The sequence below is a fragment of the Gymnoscopelus braueri genome (assembly GCF_963280865.1).
Source record: "Gymnoscopelus braueri genome assembly, chromosome: 20".
In the NCBI taxonomy this organism is placed as follows: domain Eukaryota; kingdom Metazoa; phylum Chordata; class Actinopteri; order Myctophiformes; family Myctophidae; genus Gymnoscopelus; species Gymnoscopelus braueri.
Genome location: NC_137622.1, coordinates 39,957,985 through 39,970,267, shown reverse-complemented (window position 1 = coordinate 39,970,267; position 12,283 = coordinate 39,957,985). Strand labels below are relative to the sequence as shown.

At 49.0% G+C, this 12,283-nt stretch overlaps 2 protein-coding genes across 2 annotated transcripts in view; one reads left to right on the top strand and one right to left on the bottom strand.

The window, feature by feature from the left end:
• The window catches only part of LOC308075430 (cyclic nucleotide-gated cation channel-like), a 46,202-nt gene that overhangs the window by 25,073 nt on the left and 8,846 nt on the right, over nucleotides 1–12,283 (bottom strand). Inside the window, exon 5 of the mRNA XM_080415309.1 lies at nucleotides 193–299. Within this exon, the coding sequence (XP_080271435.1) occupies nucleotides 193–299 (107 nt within the window). The remainder of the gene's footprint in view (nucleotides 1–192; nucleotides 300–12,283) is intronic.
• Nucleotides 7,290–11,945, top strand: LOC308076373 (ubiquitin carboxyl-terminal hydrolase 32-like; the record flags this gene model as incomplete). Its single annotated transcript, XM_080416606.1, has 1 exon — nucleotides 7,290–11,945. The coding sequence occupies one exon, from the start codon at nucleotides 7,290–7,292 to the stop codon at nucleotides 11,943–11,945; it is 4,656 nt and encodes a 1,551-aa protein (XP_080272732.1).

Here is a 12,283-nt window from a genome sequence, read left to right as displayed (position 1 = left end):
ATGAAGGGCATTAATTTACCAAAAAAGAATGACAAAGTAAAAAAATGGAGATAAGAGTTTTCTGCTCGACAGCAACAATACCAAAAAAACAGTTTGGTGTTTCATTGAAAAAGGTAGACAGTATGGCTTTAATAATATGTCAGCAGTCGGGGATATGGAGTTTGAAATGTATTTGTAGCGTTATGCTAGTACCTGTGCGAAGGCGAACAGCCATATCGAGTATGTAGACTCCATCACAGAGATAGTCCAGTACCATCCACACCAACACACCGCTCCTCTGTAGCTTATCAAAACAGGCCCTGAACGCACGCATGCACGCACGCACGCACACACGCACACACACGCACACACACACACACACACACACACACACACACACACACACATTTAAAAAAAACTATATTACTGGACCCGGTCCGAAACTGACCCGTGGATAACTGGACCTGGTCCGAAACGGACCGAGGGTAATACGAATTTATTAGACCTGCTCCGACCGGGTCTCGAGACCCATACTGGACCCGATGCTTATTTGCTAATTACTAATTACTAATATTTTTACTCCAAGATCTGGAGGAACTGAAATCTACCATTGACGAGATCTGTAGAGGGCGCAGTGGAGTAAATCAAAATAATTTCCGTCTCGCGGACATATCTTATTTTCTACCCAAAAAGTTTATTTTAAATGTATTAAATGATATGATACAAGCGTGAAAATTGGCATGAGCAGTCTCCATGGGTCACTTGACAAGAAAATTGTCTGAGCCATTTGAAATTTCAAGATGGTGGCCATTTTTCAAGATGGCCGACACCTTAGTGGGCAGTTAAGTGATATGATGGTTTATTTGGTGATACAAGCATGACAATGGACCCTTCGCTGAGCCCCACCCACTCCACTCTGTGACTGGTGGTGCGAAGTTAGTCACACCCAGGCCTGGCAGCGCCTGGCAATCTCGGCTTCTCACCCATTGACTTGCATGTTAAATGATGGCTTTTCCCCTTAAAAATAATCAATCATTTCAGGAGCAAGAGCTTCAAAATCTCTCCTAAATCTAGTCAACAAGGCCTGCAGTAGGCTATGCACTGGACAAATGTGCATGACCTTATTTCAATAAACTAAAAACATGGGAAATATTAGAGGGAGTAATAGCCATGGATACACGACGGTCGACTGTCACGACCGTCACGGATGAACTTCAACCTGGTGTTTGCACTTTCTCCATTTATGGCCCGTACATCTACATAAACGTTCATATTTCAAATATATATGCTTATCCCATGGCCACGGATGTTACATGTATATACGGGCTCTCAGAAGTACCTGTATCATCCGTATTGTTCAATAAAAAGCATTTTAATCTGATCGGTGGCCATTTTCTCCATATGCTTTCAACTGAGTGACCCTATTGGTTGGTAGGTGTATTGCACCAAATACATTATGAGAGAATGGCCACTGATCGGATTAAAATGCTTTTCATTGAACAATACAGAATATACGGGTACTTTTGAGAGTCCCGTGCATAATTGTAACATCCGTGGCCATGGGGTAAGCACTTTATATTTAAAATCTGAACGTTTATATAGATGTACGGACCGTAAATGGAGAAAGTGCAAACACCAGGTTGAAGGTGATCCTTGACTAACAGGAGTTTTCATGTACCGCAGGGACTGCAGTAGTTAATAAATAGACGAAGAAATGAATTAATATACATTAACGTGCGGAATCCGAAACAGGCAGCGCTGTGATTCTGAATTTTGTTACGATTACGGTGATTAGTAGCCTAACACCACCTGTGCGAGTGAGTGAGTTGTGTAACTTTCCCGACGTTAAGCTGTGTATGTGTTCAACAACACAGCCATGAAGCCTTGCAGTTTAAGTGCAGATTTCAGCTTGGGAAAAGCAGCCTCCAACGGGTTTGGGTACGTGGTTCATAGTCACCATTACGTTATCGTGGTATTCCTATTCTTGCCAATGCCATTATGTTGCAAATGATTGTGTGTGTGCGGGCGATATAACATTGACAGCTATGGCAGGTGACGAAAGCTTGCCAGACCTATGCCAGGCTAACAACGGTTGCTAAGGTGGCATTGGACAATCTCTTTTGGGGTGGGGTTTAGCGAAGGGTCCATTGGCATGAGCAGTCTCTGTGGGTCACTTGACAATAAGCCACCCACAGCTACTTGAAATTTCAAGATGGCGGACATTTTTCAAGATGGGTGACACTTTAGTGGGCAGTTAAGTTATATAATGGTTTATTTGGTTATACAAGCATGACAATTGGCATGAGCAGTCTCTGTGGGTCACTTGACAATAAGCCACCCACAGCTACTATCTTGAAATTTCAAGATGGCAGACATTTTTCAAGATGGCCACCACCTTAATGGAGCAGTTAAGCTTAATAAATCATTTAGTTGGTGATACAAGCATGAAAATTGGCATGAGCAGTCTCTAAGGGTTGCTTGACAAGAAAACACTCCCAGCCACTTGAATTTTTCAAGTGGCTGGGACACTCTATTGTATTGGGGAAGAAATGTATTTATGCTAAAGAACAACTTTTAACACATCACAATACAGTTGTGTTGATTTGATCATAGATAGATTAGATAAGAGTGAATATCTGCACTACCAGGGCACACTGGTGATATATCACTGCTGTTAAACTCAGAGTGGGGTTCAATGTCAGCTAATTGAAAGTTAGTGTCCCAAATGCTGTCTAATTTACCCCAAAACCGTTAGATAGCAGCACCTGAATTGACAGGTTGTGCCAGCGCGGGAGAGCCGAGCCAAGGTTAATGGGGTTTTAGTTAACCGGATGGTGTACAGATCGCACAAGATTTAAATGGCATTGGATGAACGATCGGACTAAGTGTAGGGTTAAGGCACGAACTTAGTTGTATCCCATACATCAAAGTGCTTGGTAAAAGGTGGTAAAAGGATAAACCCTTGGCCTCTGCCTATGCTGCAGACATGGCAGAAGCCATCATAACAGTTGTGAAAACTAACTGGGACAGATGTTTCATTTGTCAGCAGGTCACCAAGGAAAAACTCATTCAGCCGAGTTTATTCAACAGAGAGCACGATCGTACTGGTTATGATACCATTGCAAGAAATGTTCCATTATTTCATAAGATCAATGCTCTGCCTATCTTACTTAGTCCAACCCAACTAGATGAAGGTGATGGCATAGAAAGCACATTGACAAGAAACAGAGCAAAATATCATTCAAGCTGTAAACTTAGGTTCAACAACACAGAGCTGGAAAGGGCCCAAAAGAGAGCATCTACATCTGCTGAAGACACCAAAGATACCAAAGATATCCATGTCAAGAGGCCAAGAAGATCTAATGTATGACAGGTCCAGCGATGTCACAACTGTGAACGAGGCCAGGCTTGATCTCTTTGCCAGAAAGCAAAGACAATATGACTTGATCCCGCCAACTCAAGCAGCACTCAAAGAGCATGCCAAACGTGCTTCTTATGAGGCTGGATACGTGTGGGGACAGGCATTGAAGCGACATCCACAAATGCCGAGCCCATCTGACTGGGGATGGATGGAACAGGACGAGAAGTGGAAAGTCTTCTGGACTCCACTTCCACCTATTGCGGAGAGTTGTTGGGAGTTGACCAAATGTGGGTGCACCAAGGCATGTACTGGAAGGTGTAAGTGCTTCAGATATGGACTCAGTTGCACATGCCTATGTATTGCCCCTGCTAGAACCTATTTGCATGTTTATTTTGCCAGAGTTTTTCCCCGTTGTCCTCTGTGTTTTCAAGTGTAGGCCTATGGCTCGGCTTCCCCTCGCCACATCGGCGCATCATGTTTTACTTTGTCACCAGTCTATTAGTGTGTAATTTTCAGTTGTTACTTTGTAACATTGCTTCCACTGCCTTCCACTGCCATATGTAACAGTGAAGCACATTTCAGTTTAGTTCCTTAGTATAGTTTGTCATTAGCCTGGTTCCTGACCATAGACCCCGCCCACTCTCTGAGTGAGCTCCTCTTGGTCTGGTGTTGAAATGTGAGCCAGTGGCTTTTCACGATCGAAGAAAAATCTGTCAAATCAGAGTCGGAGGTGGGGGTGGTCTAACGACAAGCCAATCAGCGAATATCTGCTAAAACAAGCTGTGCGATGACGTCAGATGTGGGCGGATCCGTGGATCTCTTGTGATTGGTTTAGGGAAATTTCAATCCCCTCCCCCTGGTAATCGCGGACATTGCAGACAATTTCAGACTGAAGCTCCACGCAGCTTCAGGCTGATAATCAGGCTAGTTTGTCATGGTTCCGTGGCTACTGCCATTCAGTATTAGCCATTGCTCAATTATAATTTTGGAGCACTGTCCGTTCAGCACCACAACTGTGCTCATTTATTAATCATACTTTTTGTTTCCCCATCTCTTAGTATTTATTTGACACATGTAATGGCTGTTTTATATATATATATATATATATATATATATATATATATATATATATATATATATATATATATATATATATCCTCCCTTGTGACTGTTACCTTGTCGTGGTAAGGGAGCTTGTGTACCTCAGTGAACCCTGAGAGCTATGCCAGTGGGAGGCAACTCCTGACAGGTTTTACCAAACTGGACAGGTCGTGGGCGAGGAGTCAGACAAAACACAGTCAAACAACCTCTCTTGACAGAGCTTTTTGAGGAACCCAATACATTTATATGAGAAAAGGTATCATTTAAAGATCCACATGGCGGACGGCAGTCATCTTGAAATTTCAAGTGGCTGTGGGCGGTTTCTTGTCAAATGACCTTTTGAGACGGCTCATGGCAATTTTCATGCTTGTATCACCAACCAAATGATTTATTAAGCTTAACTGCTCCACTAAGGTGGTGGCCATCTTGAAAAAATGGCTGCCATCTTGAAATTTCAAGTAGCTGTGGGTGGCCTATTGTCAAGTGACCCACAGAGACTGCTCATGCCAATTTTCATGCTTGTATCACCAAATAAACCATTATATAACTTAATTGCTCCACTAAAGTGTTGGCCATCTTGAAAAATGGTCGCCATCTTGAAATTTCAAGTAGCTGTGGGTGGCCTATTGTCAAGTGACCCACAGAGGGTATTCATGCCAATTTTCATGCTTGTATCACCAAATAAACCATCATATCACTTAACTGCCCACTAAGGTGTCGGCCATCTTGAAAAATAGCCGCCATCTTGAAATTACAAATGGCTCAGACAAATTTCTTGTCAAGTGACCCATGGAGACTGCTCATGCCAATTTTCACGCTTGTATCATCAACTGAAAGATTCTGACGAAAATAAGCATTTAGCCGCTGCACTATGGCCCCTGGGCTACCCCCGCCCCAACAGAGTTATCATAGACGAGCTGTGGCCTTGTGTGGTGTGCTCTGTGTTGTAGACGGACAGAGAACATTTAGCCGACTTTATACTGCCCGTACCCGCAGATAATGACCATAAACATGCTAAGACATATCCATGGTGTAAGTGCAGTGCGCTTGAGATTGACTGCGTTTCAATCAGCTGTTAACGTTAGACGTGGCTCATTCAACATGCGAGAATAGACAATATGGATTATGGAGCATTATTTCAACGCATATTATCTCTAATATTATATTGTCTCATTCTAAGACCAAAGGTTAAAGAGTTTAATATAATAATAATAATAATAATAATAATAATAATAATAATAATAAGTGTAATAATAATAATAATAATAATAATAATAATTTTAAAAAAGCCTCCTCTCAGGGAATACCAAAACGCTCGCCCCAAAACACAGTCGCCCGGGGTAAATCCGGTGGTATTCACCTGGTATTCCTAAACGTAACCTCAGTAAACTATGCCTAAACCTAACCTTATTCCTAAACGTAACCTCAGTAAAACGGTGCCAAAGCCTAACCTTATTCCTAAACTTAACCTCCGTAAAACTATGCCTAACCCTAAACGTATATTTCTAACCTCAGTAAAACAAATACAAGAACCGCTGGTCCGCGAAAAAAATGGGGTTAAGCCTTCCCTCACGGGTCCATTCGGGTCCATACATTTCAAATGGACCAACCGGAAACCAGAGGGACAAGTCAATATTTTGGCCCGACCCGGCTCGGTTCTCGGATCGGTGCTCGTGTCTTCAGTTCCGGGCGGACCTGTGCTACCCTCTAGTCTAGCATGCACTAGCAATTTGCATCGTTCCTGAGTAGGCCAGAGCCCAACGGACACCAGTCTAGTCCAGTGGTTCACAAACCTTTTCATGTCAAGGACCCCCATATCATTATACTTGGCCTCGGACCCCATCTTGAAAATATTGTGTGCCAGGGACCCCATACAAGATTTGTGTTGTTTTAGAATATTTAGAATACGAATATTCAAAGAAATTTAAGATATTTTGCAAATAGCAGATCTATAAGCTCACAGCGTGTCAAATCACGGCACATTGTGAGCTTGTAGATTGGCTATTTTCAAATCGTACCATATATAGGGTTAAAGTCGTTACACTGATTTTGATGTGTGCCAAAAACGGTCCAGACCGTTTTTGAGAATCCATGCGGGGAGTGCCGAAAACGGTCCGGACCGTTTTTGACCCATTTTTTTTTTATACGTGGGGCCAACGTGGGGCGCTCTAACGAAACTTTGGGATCATCCAAGGAGTCTCTGAGAAGGAGAGGCCGGATGTGGATCCATGTCAAAAATCCTTCCGGTCGGCCTTTCCAATGTTAACTCCTTGACTAAAAGCTTAATATCGCCATTTCTTTTTAACGTGGTGGAAGTGAGCCGTTTTCGATCGGCGATCACTCTGCAATGGAGGATCGCGTTAAAAATATTATTGTTCCAGGCGTTAGTCGGGACCCTCCGCCGTCTCGCACGCACGCTTTGTTTACATGCACTTCCACGTCGGGGCTTCTACAGCAAGAAACGTATCAACGTAAGTGGATGGAAGAAATACAGGCACTGAACGTACAGTATTTTAATAAACCTCTGGCACACAATGTGTTAACACATGTTGCTGGCGGCACCCTGCAAGCCACTAAAGGACCCCTGCGGGTCCTCGGAGCCCACTTAAAAAAAACCTGGAGTAGTTGGTATCTTGCCCAGAGTCATGATGACATTTATGATGTCATAGATGATACCATAAAACCAAGACGGACACGCACAGACAGAGATTATTTGCCAGCATCACGTTTTGTCACACAAATCAACAGGAACGGCTTTCAGAATAGACAGATACCACACATAATTTTCCTCCGCGATTCAGCCCAACGACATTCACCTCCTCACATTGCAATGACATGAGGGGACAGCATGGGCGCCACGGAGTCGCAGATAGGTTTCGTGTCGTACAAAGAGGCCACCAAGAGAGTCACGCAAGAGGAACTGAGGAGGCTGAAGGATGCCTTCAAGAGAACCAGCGGAAATTGCAGTTACATGACCCAGCAATGTTTCTACAGGGACGTTCTGGGAGACGGAGTTCCTCCCAAACTCGCCGAAGTTATCTACACGTCGTTCGGAGGCTCGCCCAAGGGCCTGCTCCAGCCCGACCTGATCGTCGGTTTGGTGCTGCTGATCAGAGGGAAAGACGACGAGAAGGCCAAGTACCTCTTCAGCCTGTTCGCTAGCCAACCGGGCGGCTACGCGGCGAGGGACGACATGGAGGCAGTTCTCCGTGTGCTGGACGGGGAAGTCCCGCCCTCGCTCAGGAAGTTCTTCACGCAGGAGGTGAAGGTGAACTTCGGGTGTTTCAGGGGATGGCTCATGCACAACAAGGAGGCCCTCACCTTCTCCAGATGGCTGCTGTCGGGAGACATGTGTGCCGCCCTGACCAGCGACAGCTACGTGACCACATTCTACCGGACTCTCGCAGGCAACACGCACTTTGAAGAGTCGGCTATCCTCGACATGGAGAAGGGCTACCACTTACTGCTGAAAAGTAATAAGTCTGGGACCGGACGCTTGGACTTGAAAACCTTCGTCCCACTGATCTCTCCACCCATCCCCGCCTCAATCAGTGAAGGCTTGTTTAATGCGTTTGATGGGAATCGAGACAATCACATTGACTTTAAAGAGCTCTCTTGTGGCCTGTCTATGTGCTGCAGGGGGACCCTTGCGGAAAGGCAGACATTTTGTTTCAAGGTGTTCGATGCGGACCGAGACGGGACTCTGTCTCGAGATGAGCTCTACGGAATGGTTGTGGCGCTACTGGAGGTGTGGAAAGATAATCGTACGGATACACTCTTTGAATTGCACTGTAGTGTGTCAGACATAGCGGAGGGTATCCTGATAAACGACACCACCAAGTTGGGTCAACTGACCCTGGAGGACTACCTGGTATGGAGCGCGAAGAGTGCTCTGGCTAACGGGTTCCTCAACCTGCTCTTCCAGGTTTGCCATATAGTCCTGTGGTTTAGGCCTGCAACCCCTGAAGAGGAGGGACAGATAATCAGGGGTTGGTTGGAGAGGGAGAGCAGACATGGACTACAGTCAGGTCAGCAATGGTTCCTCATCTCCATGCTCTGGTGGCAACAGTGGAAGAACTACGTCAAATATGAGCATGAGGGCTTCATGTTGGAGCAGCCGTCCATTCTGAGCTCTCAGAGGAACCCGATGGCCGTGGCCAGCATGGAACAGCATGTCCGTCCAGGGCTGGGAGGACTGGGAAGCCCCTCCAAGCAGAGGTCCCGGGATGCAGTGTCCAGTGCTTCTGTGAAAGCTCTGATCAGCCCCCAGATAGCTCCCTCGGCTGTGGGGAGATGCTTTGTCCATCAACACGTGTCGGACAACAACCAGTGTTTCCTTGGAGTCACCGGTCACTTGCCCTGTCATCTCGTAGAACAGAAACCTGGGGCCATCGACAACCGGCCCCTGGTCAGCACTGACCCTGTGAAGGCCCCCCATCTGACCAGTCATGGTGGGAGGCTGAAGTGCTCCTTACAGCTGGTGCCACGCCAAGACTTTGAGACGGTCCCAAGACCAGTCTGGAAGGCACTGTATTACTGGTACGGTGCCAACCTGTGCCTGCCACGGCTGGTGATTCAGCAGAGTAAGACAGGCCAAGAGGAGCTGGAGCTCTTCCCACGCTACCTGAGGTTCCTGCGGCAACAGGAACAGCGACCCCCCCAGACCCACGTCCATGTCAATTTGGCAGGCACTGTGGCCTCCCGCAATGCCCCTCTGAAGCGGGTGCTTCACTCTACAGGCTGTTTCAGCCGCATGGCCACCGTAAAGCAAATCCACGTCCACCTGTCCCAGAGCATCTGCGTCAAAGAGGAGGACATGAGACTGTGGCTGTACAACAGTGAGAACGACCTCACCCTCCTGGATGATGAAGATCACACGCTGGAGAGTCTGAAGATCCAGGATGAACAGTGTGTATTCATCGAGGAAAGGAACAAAGACATGAGCTGGCCAGAGGAGATGTCCTTCATCGCCAACAGCCAAAAGATGCAAAGGCACAGCGTCCGACCCACCGAGAAAGGAGCCACAGGCCTCAGTAACCTCGGCAACAGCTGCTTTATGAACTCCAGCATCCAGTGTGTGAGCAACACCAAGCCTCTCACCGACTACTTCATCGCCGGGAGGCACCTGTACGAGCTCAACAGAACCAATCCCATCGGGATGCAAGGTCACATGGCCAAGAGCTACGGTGACCTAGTGGCGGAGTTGTGGAGCGGGACGCAGGCAAACGTGGCGCCGCTCAAACTCAGGTGGACGTTAGCGAAGTACGCGCCGCGGTTCAACGACTTGCAGCAGCAGGATTCCCAGGAGCTGCTAGCCTTCCTCCTGGACGGTCTGCACGAGGACCTGAACCGCGTCCACGACAAGCCATACATCGAGCTGAAGGACAGCGACGGCAGACCTGACCGGGAGGTGGCCTCGGAGGCGTGGGAGAACCACCTGCGTAGGAACCGCTCCATCGTGGTGGACCTGTTCCACGGACAGCTCAAGTCCCAGGTGGAGTGCAAGACGTGCGGTCACATCAGCGCCCGCTTTGACCCTTTCAACTTGCTGTCCCTGCCCCTGCCCATGACCAGCTCCATGCACCTGGAGATCATTGTCATTAAACTGGATGGCTCCATCCCGGTACAATATGGCCTGAGGTTGAACCTGGATGAGAAGTACACCGGTCTGAAGAAGCAGCTGAGTGAACTCTGCGGCCTCAATCCGGATCAGATCCTTCTGGCGGATGTCCACACCTCCAGCATGAAAAGCAACCCCCAGGACAACCAGAAGGTGTGTCTGTCCGACAACCGCTTTCTGCATGCATATGAGATCCCTGTGCTTGGCTCGCTCGCCTCGCTCACCGTGACCACACCGACAGACATCACCCACATTGGCGCCCAACCTGTCCTCGTCCCCAATGATGCGCCCAGCAGCACCATGGTGCCCTGCAGCCCTTTCGTCAGTTACATTATTGCCATGCACAGGAAAATGCGGGCGAACAGCCTCTTCATATTGTTTCAGAAGAACCGGCCCAGTCTGTTTGGAAGGCCACTGATTATCCCCTACACCACACACACCAGTAAGAAGGATCTCTATGACGCTGTATGGATCCAGGTGTCCAGACTGGTCAGACCTTTGCCACCACAGGAGGCCGGTAACCACAGCCAGGACTGCGACGACCGTACGGGCCACCAGTACCCCTTCACACTACGAGCAGTGGACAAGGACGGCAACATATGTGCCTGCTGTAACTGGTACAGGCACTGTCAAGGCTGTGCCATAGAGTGCACGGAGGACAAGGCCTCTGTGGGGTACGACCACATCGCCGTGGACTGGGACCCCGCAGCGCTGCACCGCCGCTACCAGCCCTCCCAGGAGAGGATCGTGCAGGAACACTGCAGCGTGCCGCAGTCTCGCCAGGCGCAGGCCGAGCCCGTCACTCTGGACAGCTGTCTGAAGGCCTTCACCAGCGAGGAGGAGCTGGGCGAGGAGGAGCTCTACCACTGCTCCAAGTGCAAGACCCGTCGACTGGCCACCAAGAAGCTGGAGCTCTGGAGGCTCCCTCCCGTCCTGATAGTTCACCTGAAGCGCTTCCAGTTCGTCAACGGCCGCTGGATCAAATACAATAAGATTGTCAAGTTTCCCCATTGCAGTTTTAACCCCAGCGCCTTCCTGGCTCCCAGGGATCACGTGGAGCAACGACACGGTCTCCTCCACTCCCGCGGTGACTTGGAGGAGCTAGTGAAGGTCGGGAAGGACGACCCATCGTCCGTGGTGTCCGCCCCGGCTGCCCTCAGCAACCTGCCGAAAGCCTTACCGGCCTTGAGCACGAAGTCGGCGCGTTTGGAACGTTCACTCAGTCGGAGCCCTCCGAGAAGCCCTTCCAAGAGCGGCAAAGGAAGAGGGGGAGGAGGAGGAGGGGGAGGAAGAGGCCCCAAACAGGCCTGGCTCCACCTGCCCCAGCCGAGCAGCAGACACCGCCTCTCCAGGTCCAACAGCAAGGAGAACCTGGACGGCAGTTGCCAGGTGTCAGCATCAGCTACGGGGGCCACCAGGGGTCCAAATGGACCCGTCTGTAACTCTGAGAACGTACAAATGGAATTTAGTCCGTGCTCTGGTGACGGGCTGTCTGGGTCAGCGGCCCCGGCCGCCGCCGCCGCCGCCGCTGCTGCCGACCCAGACAACTCGCCACCACAGCACAAGGACAACGGATGTCCGGACGAGGAGGCTACGTACAACCTGTACGCAATCTCGTGTCATTCGGGAATCATGGGACGAGGCCACTATGTGACCTACGCCAAGAACCCCAACGGGAGGTGGTACTGCTACAACGACAGCAGCTGTAGGGAGGTGCGCTCCGAGGCCATCGACACCGACTCCGCCTACATCCTCTTCTACGAGCGGCAGGGGGTCGACTACACCCACTTCCTGCCGACGACGGACGGCAAGCAGATAGCCGACACCGGCAGCATGGACGAAGACTTTGAGTCCGACTACAAGAAAACCTGCGTTCTCCAGTGATCGCACTTTGTCTTCCGTCAAGCCAGCGCTGAAAGGCACTGGTCCTGGGTCAGATCTCCCCTAGTCTGGGAGGCTTCGGCTCAAAGCCTGGACAGCAGGGGCGCGGCCACTGATTTCTGATTCAAATCAACAGCCAATAAAGAAAAGGGGGCGGGATCCACATGCAGTGGGTCTTACATGTAAATAGGAGCGACGGGAAGCAATTTCCCCTTGAGAAATTGCGGCCGCCATTGTTGTGTACTGCTGTTTGCCTCTCGTCTGACTTTTTAGACGAGTAGACCGGTAAGAGGCGTGTCCGCTCAGATTCTGAGCGCAACGCACATCCGGCCCACAGATAG